This window comes from Haplochromis burtoni, unplaced genomic scaffold (genome assembly GCF_018398535.1).
Source record: "Haplochromis burtoni strain Fernald_Lab_line unplaced genomic scaffold, NCSU_Asbu1 Contig_38, whole genome shotgun sequence".
Taxonomy (NCBI): Eukaryota; Metazoa; Chordata; class Actinopteri; order Cichliformes; family Cichlidae; genus Haplochromis; species Haplochromis burtoni.
Window position 1 is genome coordinate 2,680,046 of NW_024582399.1, and position 19,441 is coordinate 2,699,486.

Here is a 19,441-nt window from a genome sequence, read left to right on the forward strand (position 1 = left end):
CCCCCCCATGAAAGCAGGTGAAATGAAAAAGAAAAATTATATTTTTTGCACATTATATAGTGTAGAATTCCTAAATTTGTATCTGTTTTAAAAGGCAGGAATTATGGGCAAGGCGATAAGGGCTGATGAGTATGTACCGTATAAATCATAAAAATGCATTCAAACCAAAAAATAGATGTATGTGCAGTTGTAAATACCCACACACTCATTTCCTCTTTCTTCAGACAGCGTGAGTACAGAAACACGCAGGGTAGGGGAATGGATAGATGGGGATTGAGTATAAAATCCCACTTCCCTGTGGAAATCTCAGCAGGTAGAAGCAGATTGCAGCTGTTGGATGGAATCCATGAATTTAGAAAACAGTCTGAAAGCCGTGATATTTTTGAGGGCGGGAAATTTTTGTCATGGCTTTTGAAGTATTTTCACAGACCCATGATTCCTTCAGCACACTATTATAAAGGAAGCGTCATGGAAACCCCTAAATGAAAACAGTGACAGTCTCTGAGAGTGTAGTATTGAAGCCATTTGGAGATTAAATTTAGCCAGGCTATTAGCACAAGTGTTAATAAGGGGGGATTTCCATTTAACTAAACTAAGAAAGGGTTCACCAGAAAAAATAGCCCTTATTTCAAATTGAGTTGCTACTAAATACTGACTAACATCTACCAAATGTATTGCATATTTATTGCAGAACTTTATTGCGCATATACCTAATTTTAGCCTGTTAGCTTGCTTCCCATTTAGCTTAAGTTGTTTAAATTTAAGATGGTTTATGGCCCATAAAATTGGCATCTGTTAACTCATAACCCAAGTTACATTTCACAAAAGAAGAAAGTTCATTGTAAGGTTTGTGACCTCTTTTTGAACCAAAATACTGAACCGGTTGTGTTAGCATAATCAGTTAGGTTAGCTTAATTGTGTATTTTCTAATCATTCTGAAACCTATTTCTGCATTAAAAAAGAAATACTATTTAAGCTTATATATTATTTTGTGGCAGTTTTAACCTAAATAATCATAAAAACCCATATAGCTAGCTATTGTTTAACACTAAAATTGGCATGAGAGTAACTATTAATCGTCTAAAGACCCTTAAAAATCCTCAATCTGATATTTCATGACTTTTACTAAAATGGTTTTGTTCATCATATAGTGCAGTGGTTCCCAAACTTTTTTTGCTGGGCCCCCCTTGTTTTACAAGAAAAATGTTCGCGCCCCACTGCGTGAACACGCACGAACACATCCTGCAACCACACACACCCATATTTTGCTCCATTGCGGTTTATTTCACACCTCAAACATTTAGTAAACAATTAAGCAAATACAAGTAATCTGCAATAAATTACAGGTAGTAAGAAAATAAACTACTAACTCTTTTACGCTACGTCCACACCTACACGGGTATTTTTGAAAACGCAGCTGTTTCGTCCACACGTAAACAGCGTTTCGAATCACCTAAAACTGAGATTTTTTAAAACTTCTTTTTTGCGTTTACGTGTGGATGAGGAATACAGAGTTCGTCATGCAATGTCAAAGGTATGTGCCTTTTTTCACGTCACGCGGTGCGCCAAGTTATTGTTTATATGAGATGAATTGCAGACTGGGCGATTAACAGACAAAATACTGTTAATCTGACTATCTGCAGGTTTTACACGCTTACATATACACGCGCAGTTACTGTCCCTCCATTTACAAAGGCAGAGATGTTACGGTGTGATTATTTTACGTGTGTTTTTTTTTCCCCCTGTGTAATAATATTCAACATTGCTATCAATACATTTTTCAAAAAATGTCTCTCTGTGCAAAATAGGTAAACATAAACAGCTGTGGGATACTGTTTGTCCGTGATTTAGACAGGGGGAACAAATCGTGGCAGGATCAGCCTGATATTATTTGTATCCCACTGTAACTTTACTGTATAAAGTATAGTATAGTATGTATATCTCCAAAATGTCAGGAGTAGTTAGTCATTACAAGAAGTGTTTGTGAACTAAAAATCAAGAATGTGGGATACTGTTTGTCCGTGATTTAAACAGCCCAGCGCTGCTCCCGACGAAGGGAAAACCAATTCTGCAGGGGAGACCTACCTCGGCACTTGTGCAGGTGAAGCCAAAGGGAAGATTTGCTTCACCATATTTTCTAGTCTTTGGCTTAGAATGAAGTTGGCTTGGAAACATATTCAGCGATGCTTCATCTCCTGCTTTGTGTTTCTGTAGGCGCCCGTGCTAGCAGTGTCCAAGCGTTTTGTTTTTTTCCCCCCTTTTTCATCCCGCGCCCCCCCCTGGCATGGCTCTGCGCCCCTAGGTGGCGGGCCCCACACTTTGGGAAGGTCTGATATAGTGTATGTTGTTAAATGTGGAATAAACAAAATTGCATCACAACACAACTTATTATTAGCTAATACTAGAACTCCCAATAGAATCATTTTGACCCTATAGAAAGCAATGTTTGGAACCCCCTACAAACATTTTGACATGAAAACCACTGTAACTATACTATTAGACTATAGACCACTATTTTATTATTATGATCTGAATTGATGTGAATTGTAAAACCAGTAAAAACACCAGAAATTTAAACTGAAATTTAAATTCATATCTTGTTAACTCTTATAATGTAAAAACTTGAATGAAAATTAACAATTTAGCTTGAATTGTATAGATTATTAGCCTGTTTCACATTTAGCTCGATTAGCGTGAATATTGTTCAAAACTAAAATATCCTGTGAAATAAACCTTATTGATATCAATTTAGGTTAAATTTTACAAATTCACACCTTAAACTGAAGCTTTGTGTCCAAAATGACTCATTTGGTTGTCAAAGTGAGTTAGGTTAGCTTATAATTCTAAATCATTCTAAAAAAATTTAGCTCACATGGAAAGAGCATGTTTTTACAGTGGAATAATATGTAAGTTTACATAATGCCTACAGTTTGTATCTATCTAATTTTAAAATGTGTTTGGCATAAGACTAATTTGGAGGTACACTAGCTTTTGAGGTTGAATTTACACACAAACTTTCTCAGATTTAATGAATGTTTGGGGCAGCTCTGTAGGCTACTGGTTTTTCCCAATTAAAGGCATGAAATCAACTGAAGAGAATAAAACGGAAGCCAAGTTTTTCCTTGTCTTTTTACTGGGCCACCAGGCATTGTGCCAAACAGCGCTTGCAATCTCTGGTAGGATATGAGGATCTTAAATCTTCACCCATTAAAACTTCACTGAGACACTCTGTTTTCTTAACAGCCACTTGTAAAGAAAACAAATATCGCAAGTATTGAGGAGATCTGGTTGACTCAGAGGCTCCATTTTTATAGCTGAGACGCTGGCTCCGAGATGCACTCGTACAGCTAATCCCACTCTCAGAGGAGAGCGGTAGGTATTGGCTTTGATGATAGAAATGGATTAAACAGATTACATTAAAGGCCAGTCTAATTGAACCAATCTATCCTGATTCTGCCGCTGTAAGATAAATGATGCGCAGGCCAGATAGTAGATATAGGTCGTGTGAGTGTGTGCTTGGCTCCAGGCTTCTCAATGGACGTTCATAGGCTCGCTTGAAAAACACAGCAAAAGCACTTTAGTCTTGTTGAAAGAGGTTGAAAGAGGGACCACAGTGAAGATTAGCTTGTGAGATACACAAAGAAAACGTCTACAGGACGTGTCTGTGATTCTGCCATTTACTGTCAGATTATCTTAATTTATTCCAAGATAAAATGAACCCTTACATATATAAAAACCTTAAATATATAAGAGCAACCTTGCTGGCTGATTTAAGTTTCCGAGAACATACAGATGTGTGACCATCAAATAAAATAATAAAAGAAAAAAAAGACAAACTTATTAATTAAATCATGTGCCGTGTTAAGAATCTTTTTGATTCAAGTAGATTAAAAACAAAACAGTTATGTGTTATGTAAATTTATAGATAATGGGAAAAGAAACATACATAGTCGCCATTATATTACATCACAAAGTGCTGCTAATGCGCAAAATGAATTTCATTAGTCTGAGCTTCACTGCAGAGTTTTAGTGTTCTGTGATGGTCTAAATACTCTTTCAAAGGATTAACATTCAAAGGCACAGAATTAAAATAATGAAAGGAAGCACAGAAAACTAGTAACCGTATGGCTAAAAGAGATAAAATATGTATTTGCTGAACAGTATTCTCCCTCACATCAATAAGTGATATTTCAAGCCAATCAAATTCTGATGGCCGACGTAAGTCTGCACCACCACATTCTGCTTCTTAGTCTCTTGCCTTTCTTTAACTTTTGGATGATTACCTCTGTGTAGGGTTTTTTATTGACGGTGTCCAGCTGAAGTGAGCGTGACAGGGTGACCTTTCCCTCCAACCTCGTTATCAACGTGAACTCGTTAAGCAGGACTGTTTAATTAGCAGTAGAATGGCAATCAGGGAGAAGGCAGAGATCACTGTGGTCACTGACACGGATCAATGATCTTCAGGGAGCCTTTGCGCTCAGCAGCAGGGGACTTTTATACATGCCTATGCAGGCTGGATGTTTATGCATACTTACATGCATGTATTAAATGTTTAATGCACTATTATTCTTAATCTATTATTTGTAGTGTTCTCGTTGAATCTAAAAATATCAGAAACTCAAAGTTGCGGAAATAACTGTTATCTTTCCAACACAACACCCCAAGACTGAGATATGTACAGCCAGTTTCTGAAGATGTCTCATATTAAAGGCTCCATCTGTACTCCAACAGATGCAAAATGGGGATAAACGTAAAAAGCTAATTTGATTTACATCAAAATTATTACAGTTCATAACCTTTTTAATGGCTAAGCTCGCTGCAGTGTTTTGGAATGTGGCTGCAGGGATTTCCTACCGCAGATGTTGGATGAGGCCGATCAGGTCCAGGCTCATATTTGATGTTCCAGTTCTTTCCACAGATGCTAGATTTCGGTTATAGTTTGTGCTCTGTGTGCAGGCTAATCAAACTGGAAAAGACACATCTTTATGAAGCTAACTTTGTTTTCATGTTGGCAAGGGACCCCACTAGCCCCAAACTAATAAGCCTGGCCATGTCCACATACTTTTGGTCTTGCAGTGTAGGCTTTATCGGCGGTTTTACAAATGCCACGCCACCTGTGACTGCCAAATAATATCCTCCCCACCACAATGGTTGGAAATACCAGTGTGAGACTAATATCCCACTTTTATTGAAAGCCGAGTTCAGTGGAAAACTGATAAAACAGCCCTGGTTGACATGCAGACATGCATGCACACACTCTCAAAAGAGTGTGCAAACACGTGCGTGTTTAAACCCGCACACGGATACACAAACATTCAGGCAAAGAAATGCGAGCAGGGAGCCAAGAGCCACGCACCTGGTGAGATCCAAGTAAAAGTGAGAAGCATAAAAAAGAGCTGAACGCTCAGGTCTGCTGATCTATTTTTACCGCAGAGCAGAGGGCAGAGGGAGAGAAACAGAGAGAGAGAGAGCTTCCTGCATAATGCATGGCTCTGTAGAGCAGCAGTGGCTTTTACACTGCACTCTCTCATTGGGCTTCCAGGTGTCTGTGCTGTCTGTCAAACAAGCAGCTTATAGAAGGGCCAGGTGCTCTCATATGACTCTGTATTTGAGCTGTCTCAGAGCACAAGGCCACCAGCCTATCCAGCTGCTCGGTCTCTCTCTCCGAACACAAGAGCTCACCGGTAGTCTCATTCGAACCTCTCTCTGAAGTGGAAGAGCGTTTAGAAGCTGGAAGGGAAAAACAAGTACAGACTCATGCATATTATACAGCCCGGGCTGGAATGCAATACCATTCTGGGAGAGAAAAAAAAAGAGCTATTGTTGCATATATCTTGCAAAGATTGACAGTGTTTATTTTGGTGGCAACTCATGAATTGAGCTCATCTCAGAAGCAATAGTTTTAGCCTAAAATAGTGGGCAGTGAAACCCAATAGCAAGGAATACGCCGCTGAGCTTCTGAATCATTCGAGAGAATCAGCTTTTAATCAGCCACGGTTTGTTTAAATGTTTTTCTAGAGTCATCGAGTCACCCCATACACAGCTGATTTAATGAGCCTAGACATCAGCTCTATATCTAAATGAAAAGCCAAATAAGCGAAAGGGCGAAGAGCTGAACAGTCCCCCCAGTGATCAATCAAATGCAGATGCAGCCGAGCACCAACTCGCTCTGGGGGTGTAGATGTGAATGTGAATGTTAGGCCTCAGTCACACAGGCCTAGAGATTGGTCGATCGGAAAAATGTGTCTTTCCTAACTGGCTGGTGAGTGGTTGGTGGCTGTTGCTCTGTGAAATTGGTCACAATAGTAGATTCTTCAGTTTCTCTGCTGGTTGATTGCTAGTTTGACAGTTTATGAGTGTTTGCAGACAAACAGGCATCTTCTGCAGAAACCTGCTAGCAACCAAAGCAATGTGAAGGAGGTTTTCAGTGCAGCATCATGTATCTCTTTGCAACCAATTTGATGCTAGAGACTGCCAGCAACAACCAACCAACTAGTCACTAAATACATGCTCTTTCCTTGTGACTAATGCTTACCGGCAGGTTGCTGACTGGTTTCTAGACCTCCACGAATGGAGCTTTGACAACTGTTTTGACAGCCACTGTCAGCAGACTCTCAACCAATCTGGGAATATATATATTTTTCTCCCCTATTGACCAGTGGTTGCCAGATAGTTGCCAACAGGTCCTTAGGTCTACATGGCTGAGGCCTTATGTCCTTGATTAGGCTCCAGTATACAGCTAGTAAATGAACTTATTGTACTCGTACTAATAATGTTCATTGTTATAGGAAAATGACAACTCTATACTTTTTACTTTTTTCTGCTCTACAAACCTCTCTGAGCCAAGTTCTAACTGAGGCTTCTTCCTGCTGAAAGGGAGTTCTTCCTCATCACTGTCCCCAAGTGCTTGCTGACATTGGATAAACAAAATTTTTACTGAATCAAAAGTAGTTTATTGGTTCACATTGTTGGTTTATTGGCTCATATTTGTGTATGATTGGGAGAACATATTTGCCTGTGCAACTTGTTCAAAGGATGAAGCAATTAGTTTAAAGAATTTTGTCAGATTGAAAGAATATGACAGAAGAATCAACCAAAATTGCATTCAAAGAACCTTTAGAAAATTGCTTTTAGAGCCTAACAATAGGACTGGAGACTGGGGATTACCCCCTCCCCCCTCCAATCTCCCCCAATATATTGTAGTTAGAAAATCAAAAATGCCTTCTTAAATTAAAGCCAAAAAATACCTTGATTTGATTTGGCACTAGGCCATCTGAGCATTCCTAAAGGGGGCTGGGTTGCTGCTAGGCATCAGAAGGAGGGATAGTAATGAAAGCTTGATGAGGATGCTTCTCTGAATCCACCAGCATGATTAGGCTTTAATTACAGAGGGCCACCTCGACATATTCCCAATAATTGGAAACACCTAAGAGCTTGCCTGTCCATGGCATGGAACCAAAGAATCCACGACTCACAAACACTGTTAGGACAAAAGCGTTGTTTGGATTTTTGATGCTCTTGAATTTGAAACTAAAGACTGAAGCCTGACTTCATGGATATCAGCTGCTGAGTAGTTAATGATCTTACTAAGGAGTTCTTGTTATCACTGGAGACAGTGGCAGATAGCACTGATGATTGGAGCATGGATTACGACAGGATGAGGGAGGCTTTAAACTTGTTGCAGATTCTCAGTATGCCGGCATCTCTACGTTGCCAGATGTGACAACAACATAACTATATGGCTGCCAGACACCTACAAGACACCCACAGGCATTGGCAGCTCCCTCTGTGAAATTTCCTACTGCACAACCTTATGTAAAATAAAGGGGGCTTTATATTCTACTGGTTAGGTGAATCACTGCCTTGCCTAAAGAATTCAGGTTTCTTTCATAACAGATGCTTCAATTCAGTGCTTCACACCATTTATACCCTCTTTCAGTGGTGGGAACCATGGCTCAGTCATTGTATATAAAACAAAGACAGCGTTTCTGAAATGTGCTCAGGTGTTTTGTGGGTGAATAGCAGAGCAGAGATATATAGACGATTCAAGGGCACAGTCGTACGCCTGTGGGGTGCTGAACAATGACACAGTATGCTTAAAAAGCGGATTTTTTTTATGTGGTTTGAATTTTTTATCGTTAAATGATACATTTTTCATTTTAAGTTTAATTTCCAATTCAGAACTAGGCCTTTTCTTACAACCTTAATGGCCTCGTCTGTCAAATAATTTATAATTTACCTGCCTGATACCTGGGAAAACCAAAAACAGAGAGCTCTTTTGTTCACACAAAGCATGCGGTCGTCAATGATGCATGTACGAAAAGGTGTATGCACATAAAAAGGTCGACACCTTTTATTAAATTCTGATGCATTTACTGTTTATTCACATATTTACTATAGATTGAAATCCATATTTAGGATAAGATGAGCTTTTATCATGGGTGATGTGATCCTATAGTTTTTCCTGATTCAGATAAATGTTATCTTTGATGCAACAGGGTGAGGGGACAGGGTGAGTGAATACACATAATCAAGGATTCAGCAGCTCTGTTTATCAACTCAGTTTTCCTATTATTCAGATTATTCTGCTTGGCATCCCTGGTGTAATTAGCTGGATAACAAATCCACTTCTTTCCACACTGTGTCTGCATTAATTCCGTTGTATTCACTGAGTGTCAAGTGCTATCAGGAAAGCAGAAAATACATGGAATGGGTTGTTTAATTTTGGATTTTCAATTCTAACTGTGTGATCTGACATGGTTTGGGGCTATTGTGAGCCATTTTTTAATGCTATTTCATTGGGTCCATCAGATTAGGCTCCAGTGTGAATCCTTTTCTTAGCCTCTAGCATGGCTTGAGGGATGATATGATATTTCTCCTGGTCAAGCCACTGCTTTGGTTCAGAAAGAGACATCTCAATAACTATTGGATGGATGCATTCGTGATCCACAGAGACTGAATCCTACTGGGTTTGTTGGTTCTCTTACTTTTCCGCCAATATTACTCACACTTGAACAACCAAGAGTGTGAACAATCAAAATAACCTATTTGCCATAAGTCCAACCAGCTGATTGATCCTTCTTGAGCTGGTTGACTGCTTGCCTTTATTTTGTGTCTTGTTTTTGTTGGCTTCAATATTTTGTGGAAATCTCAGGCACACTTTTTGTTTTGGATTGACACAAGATTGACAGGAAAACCCAGAAGTTGAGGGGTTTTTTGTTCAGTGAACTACTTGGGATTAGTAAAACATGAAGTGGATTGGATTTTTGCATTTGTGAACGAAATGAAATCTATGGGACTGAGTTGAAAAAGGGTTGTTTGTGTGCGTATGGATTTATGAATATATTTTTGCAGTACTTATTGAAAATGCCATTGGGGTTGATTCCATTCAGGCATTTTTCTTGACTTGTTTCAGGAATCAGACTGGCAGAAAGATAATCTTACATGTCAGGAGATAGACTAGGCTGGCATCCCAGGTCTATAAGACCCAAACCCAAGTAAACTGTCTCGCTGCTTTTTAAGAGACAACCAAGATTTCACTCAGTATTACATAGTCTTTAATGCTCCACAAGCTACAGACATTCACCAACAGATGTCTGTACAAAATCTTGCAGATCCAGTGGCCAGAGAAGACTGTCAATAAAAGACCGTGGATAAGAACAAATCAGGAACCAACAGCCACACAGATCTTTAGAAGAAAGTGGAGCTGGATTGGGCACACCTCAGAAAGCCTAACATCACTAGACATTACTAGGCAGGGCATGACCTGGAATCCACAGGGAAAAAAGAAGAATTAATGTCCAAGGAACACACGGAACACTGACCCTCCTGGAGGGATTTGCAGGAGATCACCCATATTTGAGTGCACTAGCAGGGAGTTGTCAAGTTGTCTTACACTACTCATGGGGCAAAAGCTTAAGTTAGGCTAAGACAAACCTTAAACAGCAGTAGTTGGGGTCATTTTTATAGGAAGAGGATTATGAAAGACAGAATCTGGGGCTTAATGTGCAAATCATCTGCATATTTCTTGCTTTAGTCTTTCCAGACAGCCACTGTTGTTAGTGGCTTTAATATGGGGGGAACAATTTTGTGATTGTGGCCATGCCACTGCAACTTTTAGGCACTAGTACCAGGTTTTTATATGTTTTCCATCGACATTGTGTCAGTGCTTTTTTGGTGAAATTTCAGCCTTCATGCATTTTAAGAAGCATCCCCAATTTTAGATTCTGAACAAAATATTACGTAGTATTGGTTTGTATTATGTCATTTTATGTGCGTCTGCATCTATGAAGGTCTTGGTTTTATGGTAGCTATTCCCATATTCACTGATATCAGTGGCTCTGGTGTTGAATCAGCCAGTTTTTAAACTTTTTCACGTACACAGTGCGGGTGCAGGTGCATAGCAAGTTGTTTCTTGGTGCTTTTGACGAACAAGCTGTCATTTTGACAATTTGGGACTGAAAATTATGTATTGTTACTATAAAAAAATAGTAGTTAATTTGAAGAAAATTACTAACACCAGGCTCTGTTCACCTTGTCTGCAATCCCTCGGGAGTTTCTTGTGGTTGCACATAGCACCTAGGTACTACCTCCCATAGCCACTGACTTTGGTGGTTCCAATGTTATGGCCAACAGTTTTGTGTTACATTGCCATTACCAGCTTTCTGGCATTGACACCGGTGGTAGAAATGTGTTGTAACCAGTTCTAGGTCTAAATCAGGCAACATGCAATTTAAGGCAATAGCACAACATCAGTGTAAAAATGGGGGGAGGAAATGGGACTTATGGCTTTTGAGTGAAATGGCTTTGATTGCCAAGAAATCCAGTCATTCATGTTTCCCACAATAAGTTATAAAGTAAATTTTTAATTTGTTTAACACCCATTACATTCTTGTTAGGCTCAGCTAAATGCTGTGAAAAAATCAACATCTTAGCCCTGCCAAGCTGCTACGGACATTTGCCGTAATTGAGAGTTAAACGCACCGAAAGAATTTTGCCCATTGCCCTACAACAATAACATTACCCTGTATGATGGTGCTTTTATGAATATATGTGCTAGTGTGAATGTGGTTCTCTGGTCTCTTTCCTGCCAGAACACATTTTGACCATTTAGCTCTGCTGTGAACTCACATACAACCTCATTTCCATCATGGGGAATGAAAATGACGATTGAAAGCCATTCAGGGGACGTGCGACCTTTATTGAAAAATGACTCTATCGTTTCTAATTTCATAATGTGTCTCTGCGATTGACATAGTAGGTATATTTAGGTAGATAATATGCAGCCTGTCTGTAATTAAAGATAAAAGAACATTAAGTTCGACAGATACATGTAAGCTTCTTGATGAGGGTGCCCATTTCAATTAGGAAGCATTAAATGAAACAAAAAACCTTATGGGAGTTTCTCACTGCCAGACCCAAGGAGAATTAATACGCTGCATAGGGCCATTTACCAGGGAGTAATTACTCCCTAATTAGCCATTAGTTATTCGATTAGCCTTTTATCAGCTAGTCATGGTCAAAAGGCAGGAATAGCGGATAAGTCATCACCTTGGTTGGTACCAGATATAATTAACATGCTGTAGCTTCCTCGCAGGGAGACAACGAGAGTGCGCACTGAGGCAAAGTAAAGGTATTCTGGTCCATTTCCCGTGTTTGATCAAAAGAAACGATAAATCAGAGCCCTTTTTACTCTTCCAAGGGTGGTTTACTGCAAATAGCAGAAATAGGAGGATGTAAATGAAATCACCTGCCCACTTTTACTGAGCTGGTTTAACTGCAGCAAACCCAAATCACTCGGTCCCTGCGAGTTCTCTGGTCGGGCAGAAGAAAAAGCGAAAGGGTTTGTGGAACGTCCTCTAGGAGCGTATTGTTAACAATCTGAATGGCTCTGTGATTGAGACTTGATAAGAAATCATAAAATATTCTATGTGAAGATGGATGATTAGGTACATATTGTTACAGGATGAAACTGCCATTAACAGACCACCCAAGAACCATGAATACTCCATGCCAAACTGCTTCTACCATTTATTACACATAATTACATTCTTAAATAAAAACGATTCACCGAACAGTTCCTTGCATAGAGATATTACAATACCAATTTAAAAAAGGAATTATGAAACAAACCGGTAACAAAAATAAATCTTTCTCATTTTTCCATAATAAAGAACATTATCGTACCCATACATCATAATATACAAATGATAAATTTGAAACACTTTTTACAGAGAAAGAAAAGGAGAAAGAGAACAGAGGAGAAAAAATAGAAGGGAGGTGGAGGTGGAAGGGTGGTTGGGAGGCAGGTGGGTGGGGGGGTTGGACAGAGGAGAGGAGTTGAAAGGGATCATATCTGAGAAAATGGAAGGAAGGGGGTAGGGAGGCAAAGAGGAGGAGGGGGAGGAGGAAGAGGGGGAAGTGATGAGAGAATGCTGGTAGAAAAACGGGGGTGTGTTTGATTTAAAATTCAGACCTGGTGGAAACAGAAGTGGTGTCACACATAGTAATGCGTGTGCACCCCCCTCTGCTGAGAGCAAGAGCTGCAGTCTGGATCTCCGACTCTCACAAGGTGTAGGAAAAACCCACAAGGAGAGCGCAGGATAGGTGTTTGTGTCTGTATGTGTTTTTGTGAGTGCGTGGATTCGAGATGTGCTTGTACATATTTTGCGCATTTGTGGATGCGCCCAAGCGTGTCTGCAGGCATGCGGCTTGTATAGGTTTGTCTGCACATCTGCAATGTATGTGAATCCGTGAAGCGTGTATGCATGTACCTTTTGTGCTAAAAAAAAAACGGCTACTATACAGACTTTCGTGACCAGTGTTTCATCACCGAGGGGTCGTCGTGTGAAGTATGGTGCACAAGCGGACAGAAAACAGCAGATATGCAAGTGGGCTTTCCAAAAAATTCAGAGTGCAAATACAAACGGACGAAGAAAAACACAGGCACGGCAGAATTAACAATCATTCATTAAGATGACACAGAACTGAACCGCATCCTCAGAGACGACATGAAACGACCTTTCCAAGAAAACACATTCACTTTTGAAATCCCAGTTCTCGAGCTCCCGGCAGATACATGAAGAGAAAAAATGTTTCTGTCAGCTCACAACAAGAGTCAGGCAAAATTTTAAACTGTCCTGTCATTGGGATCCATATCTTTAAACTCTTAAAATTTCAGTCCAAAATATTCCGCTATCCTTGAATAGTAAGGAGCGTGAACACACAAAAAAACCAAACAAAATAAAAATCTAAGAATAAATTAATAAATCCCCCTTTTCCCATTCATTTGAAACAGTTCACTTCAACACCCTGTTGAAATACTCAAATACGCACACAAAGAGCTGCCATCGATGATACAATTTTAACCCACAGGTTAAACTTGAATTCTTCATTTCATCTTCACATGAGGAGAGAAGCTAAGCAGGAAAAACTTGGGTCTGCTAGCCTAGACGAAATGAAAGACTTCCAAATCATCATTTCCAAATATAAAATGCTTCCAGTATTCATGATTTTCTAATCTGTGTCTCAATTCCGATACTTATGTTAGTAATTTTCCATGCAGGAAGATAAATTGACAATCTGCTAGTTAAGTGACGACGTATCAACCCTGTCTCCAGGTCCAAGCATTTACTGCATTGTCTGAGGCCGTAATGCTTTGTGCTGTGTTTTAGTTAATAGAAAAAAAAGCTGTTTTTAAATTTTTTTTATTAGAAATATTCATGTGCATCACGTCTTTAAGCTCAGTTTTTAAAAGCTCATTATGTGCACTATAACCCAAAGAATCACTCTTAGGCTAGCTCAGATTTCAGTGACTATATTAAGCTTAGGACCAAGATTTTTTTTTTTTAGCTAAACCACACAGCAAAAAAAATAACTAACCTCGAGCTGTGGACAGCTTCTTGCCTTCTTCCTCAACACGGAGAACAGTTTAAATCCATCATCTTCCCTGTGCTATTGCATTTGTATTAGCTATAGCTCTGCAGCTAGCCACCAGGTAGCACTTATTATGTGCAAATATCCATTTATCCCATTAGTCAAATGTCTCTAACTCTCCAAACATTGCTACTATTTAGTATTCCATCTTTGTTGTTGTCCAAATGTATAGCATTATTGTCTTTTTATTTATTTATTTATTTTTAGAATACTTCAGTTAGAGCATGTTATATGTAGTCCGCTAACTTCCTGCTAACATCTAACCCTGCTAAAGTTACTAACTCCTCTTTTCATGGATGGCTGGACATGAATCTTTATTGTTACACTTGAAAGAAAGCCATAGTAATTGTTTTTATATGAGCTGAAAGAATTTCAACTGTTCTAAAGGTGCCTTGGTGTTTTGGGAAGGGAAGCAGCATTTAGACCTGGAAATGGCTAATAATGTCGGACTTAACAAGTGGATAGCAGCATTTTACCATGCCTCACTTAGCTAATGGATTTTCCTCAAGGAACACACCTGCAAACAGCAAGTATGGAAGTATGCAAGTTGAGACACAGCTAAATACTAACAGTAGTTTCAATCTGGAAGGCCTGCGAAAAATCTTGGCCTCCTTAAAACTAAGTGGTCAGTCTCTTTTGTCTTTGCAAATGGACCTTGCAAAGACAGGAGAGAGAAAAAACAAGTTATCTGACAGGTATTTGCTCAAGAACAAATAAATGTCAGACTTGCTTCCACATTTAGAATAAGTTCACTACGTGAAGGAGTTATTGACGCTGTATCTACCTTCAGAGCCACTACTATATTGTGTCTAGAAAATATTGAGCTAGACTGCACTAATGCACAAACTGTTATGTGCCTCCGGTGTAACAGATGAAAGTAAATGTTGTGTATTTTATTCCAAAATGCAAACAGATGCAGGTTAACTTTTGCTTCAAAGCGAAGCACACAAATTAAAGTCTTAAAATAAAGAATTTACGCTTTGACGCAACTGTCCTCAGTAAAGTTTCGTCAGTATCTTCACAGTCTACTTTTGTTCAAGCTCTCTTCTGTGTTTACCTTCATCTGCGACACGAAGACATTTATGACCTTTTTATCAGTCTTGGTTGTATCTAAGTAAAGTCAGGTCACACAGGACAGATGATAATTCCAGTTTTCTCAGAGTGAATGTATGTGTCTCTTTGTGCGTGTGGGTTTCACTCCACTGCAGTTTTGTGAGCTGATGGGGCAGTTATCATTGCTGACTGAGCAGATCCGATCCTCCCCTAACACACTCCAGACCCACTGGAAATCCATACTCATGACCTCTTAGTGGTCCAGTAAAAGTTACCAGGTGTGACTAGCTAGTTTTCCAAATCCCATTGTTCATTTTAACAGTAAAAAAGTATAAATACAAATGGTGCCTTGTATGATCTTACCAACCACACCTCTGGGCCCAGCAACATGTTAAATTTGTTTCTTCCAAAAAGTTCTTCTATTTCTGGCAGAGTAGAAATCTGCATTCAGTCCTACATGTTGATCAGGAATGTCCTTTGTTCTGCATAGGGCCATGTTTAAAGAGCTGTTAAATGGTGCTTTTTTTTTTAAATTATTTGTTTCTCAAAAGGCTAAGAGCTGCTAAATTGGAAAAAGTAGTATGCAAGGATGGTATGAAAAGGACAGAACCTAGTGGCTAGTTAGTTGCCAATCACTCTCAAGTGCAAAGAGATCATTTTGGGCATCTACTGCAGAGGATTTTTTTTTTGTTTAATTGTTTTTTGGCTGCCAGTGAATTCTCCAACGCTGTCTTTTTTAACTGTTTTTTTTCTTCTTCAAAAAAACAGGAGAACTATTTCCTAGAAATAAAATAGCCTTTACGTACATAGTGATTTTCGTTTGTGTTCAGTGTGCTATCGCAGCAAGCTAGCTGCTTCAACTTGTGCATTTGGCTGTCCACGCTCATTTGGCACGTGAAAGCCAGCGTTTGTTGAGTCCCTAATTAATTCCCGGTTCAAGACAGTGGATAAATTTTTACAAAAGTTTGCCAACAGAGTCAATTGCGCAACAGTTTTTTGACAACAACTCATTAGAGCTAAGATCCCAGAGAGGAAAAACACTCCTAAGAGCCATCTCGCATCTCATGAACCACTCAGTTCCAGCTGATGTTCTAGGAGTCTTTCGCAGTGTAGGTAACAGTGTAGGTAAGTTAGCCTTGCCTAGTCGTAACCGGTAAAAGGAAGTTCATAGAGCAAGCTAACCGCCTACATGACCTCAGTCAGTCTTCACAGCACATCAGTGGGGCACACTCCCATTTTCAAGTCTTCGAGATCTATTGGAACGCTCCATTCAAGCAAGTGCTCATATGCCATGAAGTCATAGGGATTTATGAATGGATTCAGTTGGCAGATAAGACAGATGTTCGATGAAAACTATCAAATATTTGTTGGATATATAAGAAATGGTGAATTCTAAAGGGTGTGGCGAGTATTGAGGGAGTGAAAGTCAGCCTTTGCGCTTGCTTGGCTGAACTGCTATTGACAATGAATGAACTCTTCTTTTCAATAATATGTGTTGTAACAGTAGTACTCCTCGCAGTACACCAGAGTTACAGTACAACTGGTCCAGTTTGGCATTGGTGTCCTAGCTGGCATGTGGAGCACTGCTGCATGAACAGGGCTGGAAGCATTTCACAGAGGGACCACAGCAAGGCAAAGACTGCAAAGGGTGAGAAATAAAAAGCTGCCAACTACAGGCACGTGGCCCACCGCTCGTCATGTCACATCCCCTCTGAGACACATATGAAGGGTGGGATGGAGCGTCTGTATAGTCCACAAAACGACACAGGGGAGTTGGGGGGATGGTTGTGAGGTGAAGATGTGTCACCGTGGAATCATGGACCAACTGGTCGTGCACAGATTGACAGAGCCACTTAGGATCAGTTTGTCTGTCTGCCTGTATTTCTGTCTGTAGTCCCTGTGTGGTTTCAATTTCTCCAGTCGAGAAAGACCAGATCTTGTGTTTTCTTGTTTTTTTTTTCAATCCGTCCTGCTGTCTCTCTCTGAAATCCAAGGTGTTATTTTTCTGCAGACGTTTCCTCTCTTTCTTCCACTCTGCCTCCATCCTTTTCCTCTCTCTTCCATCCACTCTCCCGCTGACCTCTCCCGAATCTCTCAGATGTGCCTCTTCATGTGTAGCGCCAAGTGATCCGACCGCGAGAAACACCTGCAACCAAAGAGAGAGAAACAGAGAACAGCTTGTTAGCTCGTTACCAATGCAAGGGGAAGAAGTTTGTTTTGTCGATTGAGCTAAATGTTGCTGTTAGCTAGTGAGTGCTGAGCCACTAATGCACACGCAATTAGTATATGTGTAACTAATTCATAATCAGCATTTTCAGCAGCACTCCTAATGACTTCAGCTGCGGCATGAATAACTAGAGAGCCCGCAGATGGATCTGTTGAAACAGTGTGGTGGTGGTAGTGGTGGGGAGGAGGAGCAGCATGCAAAACATGTGCTGTAAAACGATAGCTAAATTAGATGAATCAAAGCCTCTCATCTGAAATCAGGCTTGCAGAATTGCTGGGGCGTAGCTGCAGAGTGAAAAATGGAATTGCTCTGGAAGTACGTCGGCCTATTTTTTTTTTTCCGGGAGGGTTTTAAAAATAATTTTTACTAATGATTATTTCAACCTGATTGCCACAAACTGACATAATATATGCTTTCAGCTGGTGTTTTGTTTATGCCACACTTGCTTACATACAGATGCAGCCATTATGAGACCTACTTTTTCATCTCCAGATCAACAGCGTTTCTATGGCATGCTCGCTGAACTAACACTACAGTTCCGTTCCCCAGAGAAGCAGTGCTTTCCAAAAAGAAAGTGTTGCTTTCTTTTAGATAATTGGAAGTTGGATGTTTTGCTGATTAGTGTGTGAGAAATATTTTGGATGGAGGCGGAGGCTGGTTTAGAGTTGAGTAAAGTGGATAAATTTACTAATGCTGTGCAGAAAAAAGAAACAAACAGCTTCCAATTTGCAGAATTTTCAAAGCTTCTAATGCTTTAGGAAGTGTCTCTAAACAGAAGAAAGGCTAAGTTTAAGAAAATAGCTGCTGTTTTATGTCCCTTTGTTATGACAGAATAAATAACCACAGCACGCTAGTGTTAAAGTGCATCACTCCCAGCCGTTACAGATGAGTATGACACTAAAGGTTCAAGGAAAATATTGAAAGTGTTTCATAGCTAATACACTCTTATTTATACAGCATTTTGACACCATCTACATATCAGACAGGGTGCAACCAGTTGAAGAAACATCACAAGCATGGGCTGGATCTGACTGAAAAACCACTGCATGACCATTCATTAACAAGTTGTCAATCAGAAGGTAGCTACATCTTAAAGAATAGCCTGGAACCATAATTAAAATCAGAATATCCACGTGGTAGTAGCTCTTCTTGCTCAAGTTATAAGTTTTGTTGCTATTGGTTGGCTATATTGCACAAACTAATGAGAATTAAAATCAACTGATAAAAAGTTCCCGTAAAATGGCCAATATGACCTTGATGATGAGCATGATTTGAATTAAGAATCCTTAGGTCAGGGGTGGCCAGTTAATTTTCCCAAAGGGCCACATGAGAAACTAGGACTGTTGTGGAGGGCCGGACCACACCAATAGGTTTTTAGAGAGATAAATTTAATGTGGAGCAGAATTTTGTTCATTGGCGCCGGCCTCCACAACAGTCCCAGTTTCTAATGCTTACACTCGTCTGAGCAAAATTTGGGTGAGGCCCCTTCAATCAGGGTGGGCAATTAATTTTCCCGAGAGGCTACGTGAGAACCAGGGACTGTTGTGGAGGGTCGTGCCCACAAGCTTACAAAGGGATAAAATTAATACCGAGTTTGACTGAGTTCAGGTTATTGGTGTGGCCCTCCACAACAGTCCCAGTTTCTAATGTGGCCCACTGGGGAAATTCATTGTCCACCTCTGCCTTAGTAAAAAAAAAACATGCACACATTGATCATCTAAAATCTGACACCTCTCTAGGAGAATTAGCAATTGCTTTGAACACAGGTACAGATAAATGATGGATGCCTCATCATTGCACAAGCCCATCGGTTCTATGACCAAATGAGTTAAAAATGAGAACAATGCTGTCCAGAATAAGACTTGATACTAGAGACTACAAACACATGAAAGAAGTGTTTACTGAGGTAATAAATCCAGTAAGAAGCAGGGCAGTTTTCCCAAAGATTATGCAGTGTGATTCCTATTTGCCATTAGAGACGCCGCCTCTAAATATTAGTCAGAAGGCTTTTGAGGTTTATGATAGCCGTGGATGTGAGGTAATTTAACCTTGACTGTTAATTTAAGAATTTTTATAGCTCAATCGTAACATACCATAGTCTTTCTTTGAACTCAGATTCTAACATTTATCACTTCATGCCTTCATGTCATGAATTTCTAGAAGATGTTCCTTTCCTACCTTGTTTTTTTTTTTGACACAGGTTTCAGATTGGCTCTTTCCACTGAG

At 39.8% G+C, this 19,441-nt stretch overlaps 1 protein-coding gene across 1 annotated transcript in view; it reads right to left on the bottom strand.

Annotated features, from left to right (window-relative positions):
- Window positions 1-12,017: 12,017 nt before the first annotated feature.
- Window positions 12,018-19,441, bottom strand: part of klf7a (Kruppel-like factor 7a) — a 51,647-nt gene continuing 44,223 nt past the window's right edge. Inside the window, exon 4 of the mRNA XM_005920201.3 lies at window positions 12,018-17,134. Within this exon, the coding sequence (XP_005920263.1) occupies window positions 17,083-17,134 (52 nt within the window). The 3' untranslated portion in view covers window positions 12,018-17,082. The remainder of the gene's footprint in view (window positions 17,135-19,441) is intronic.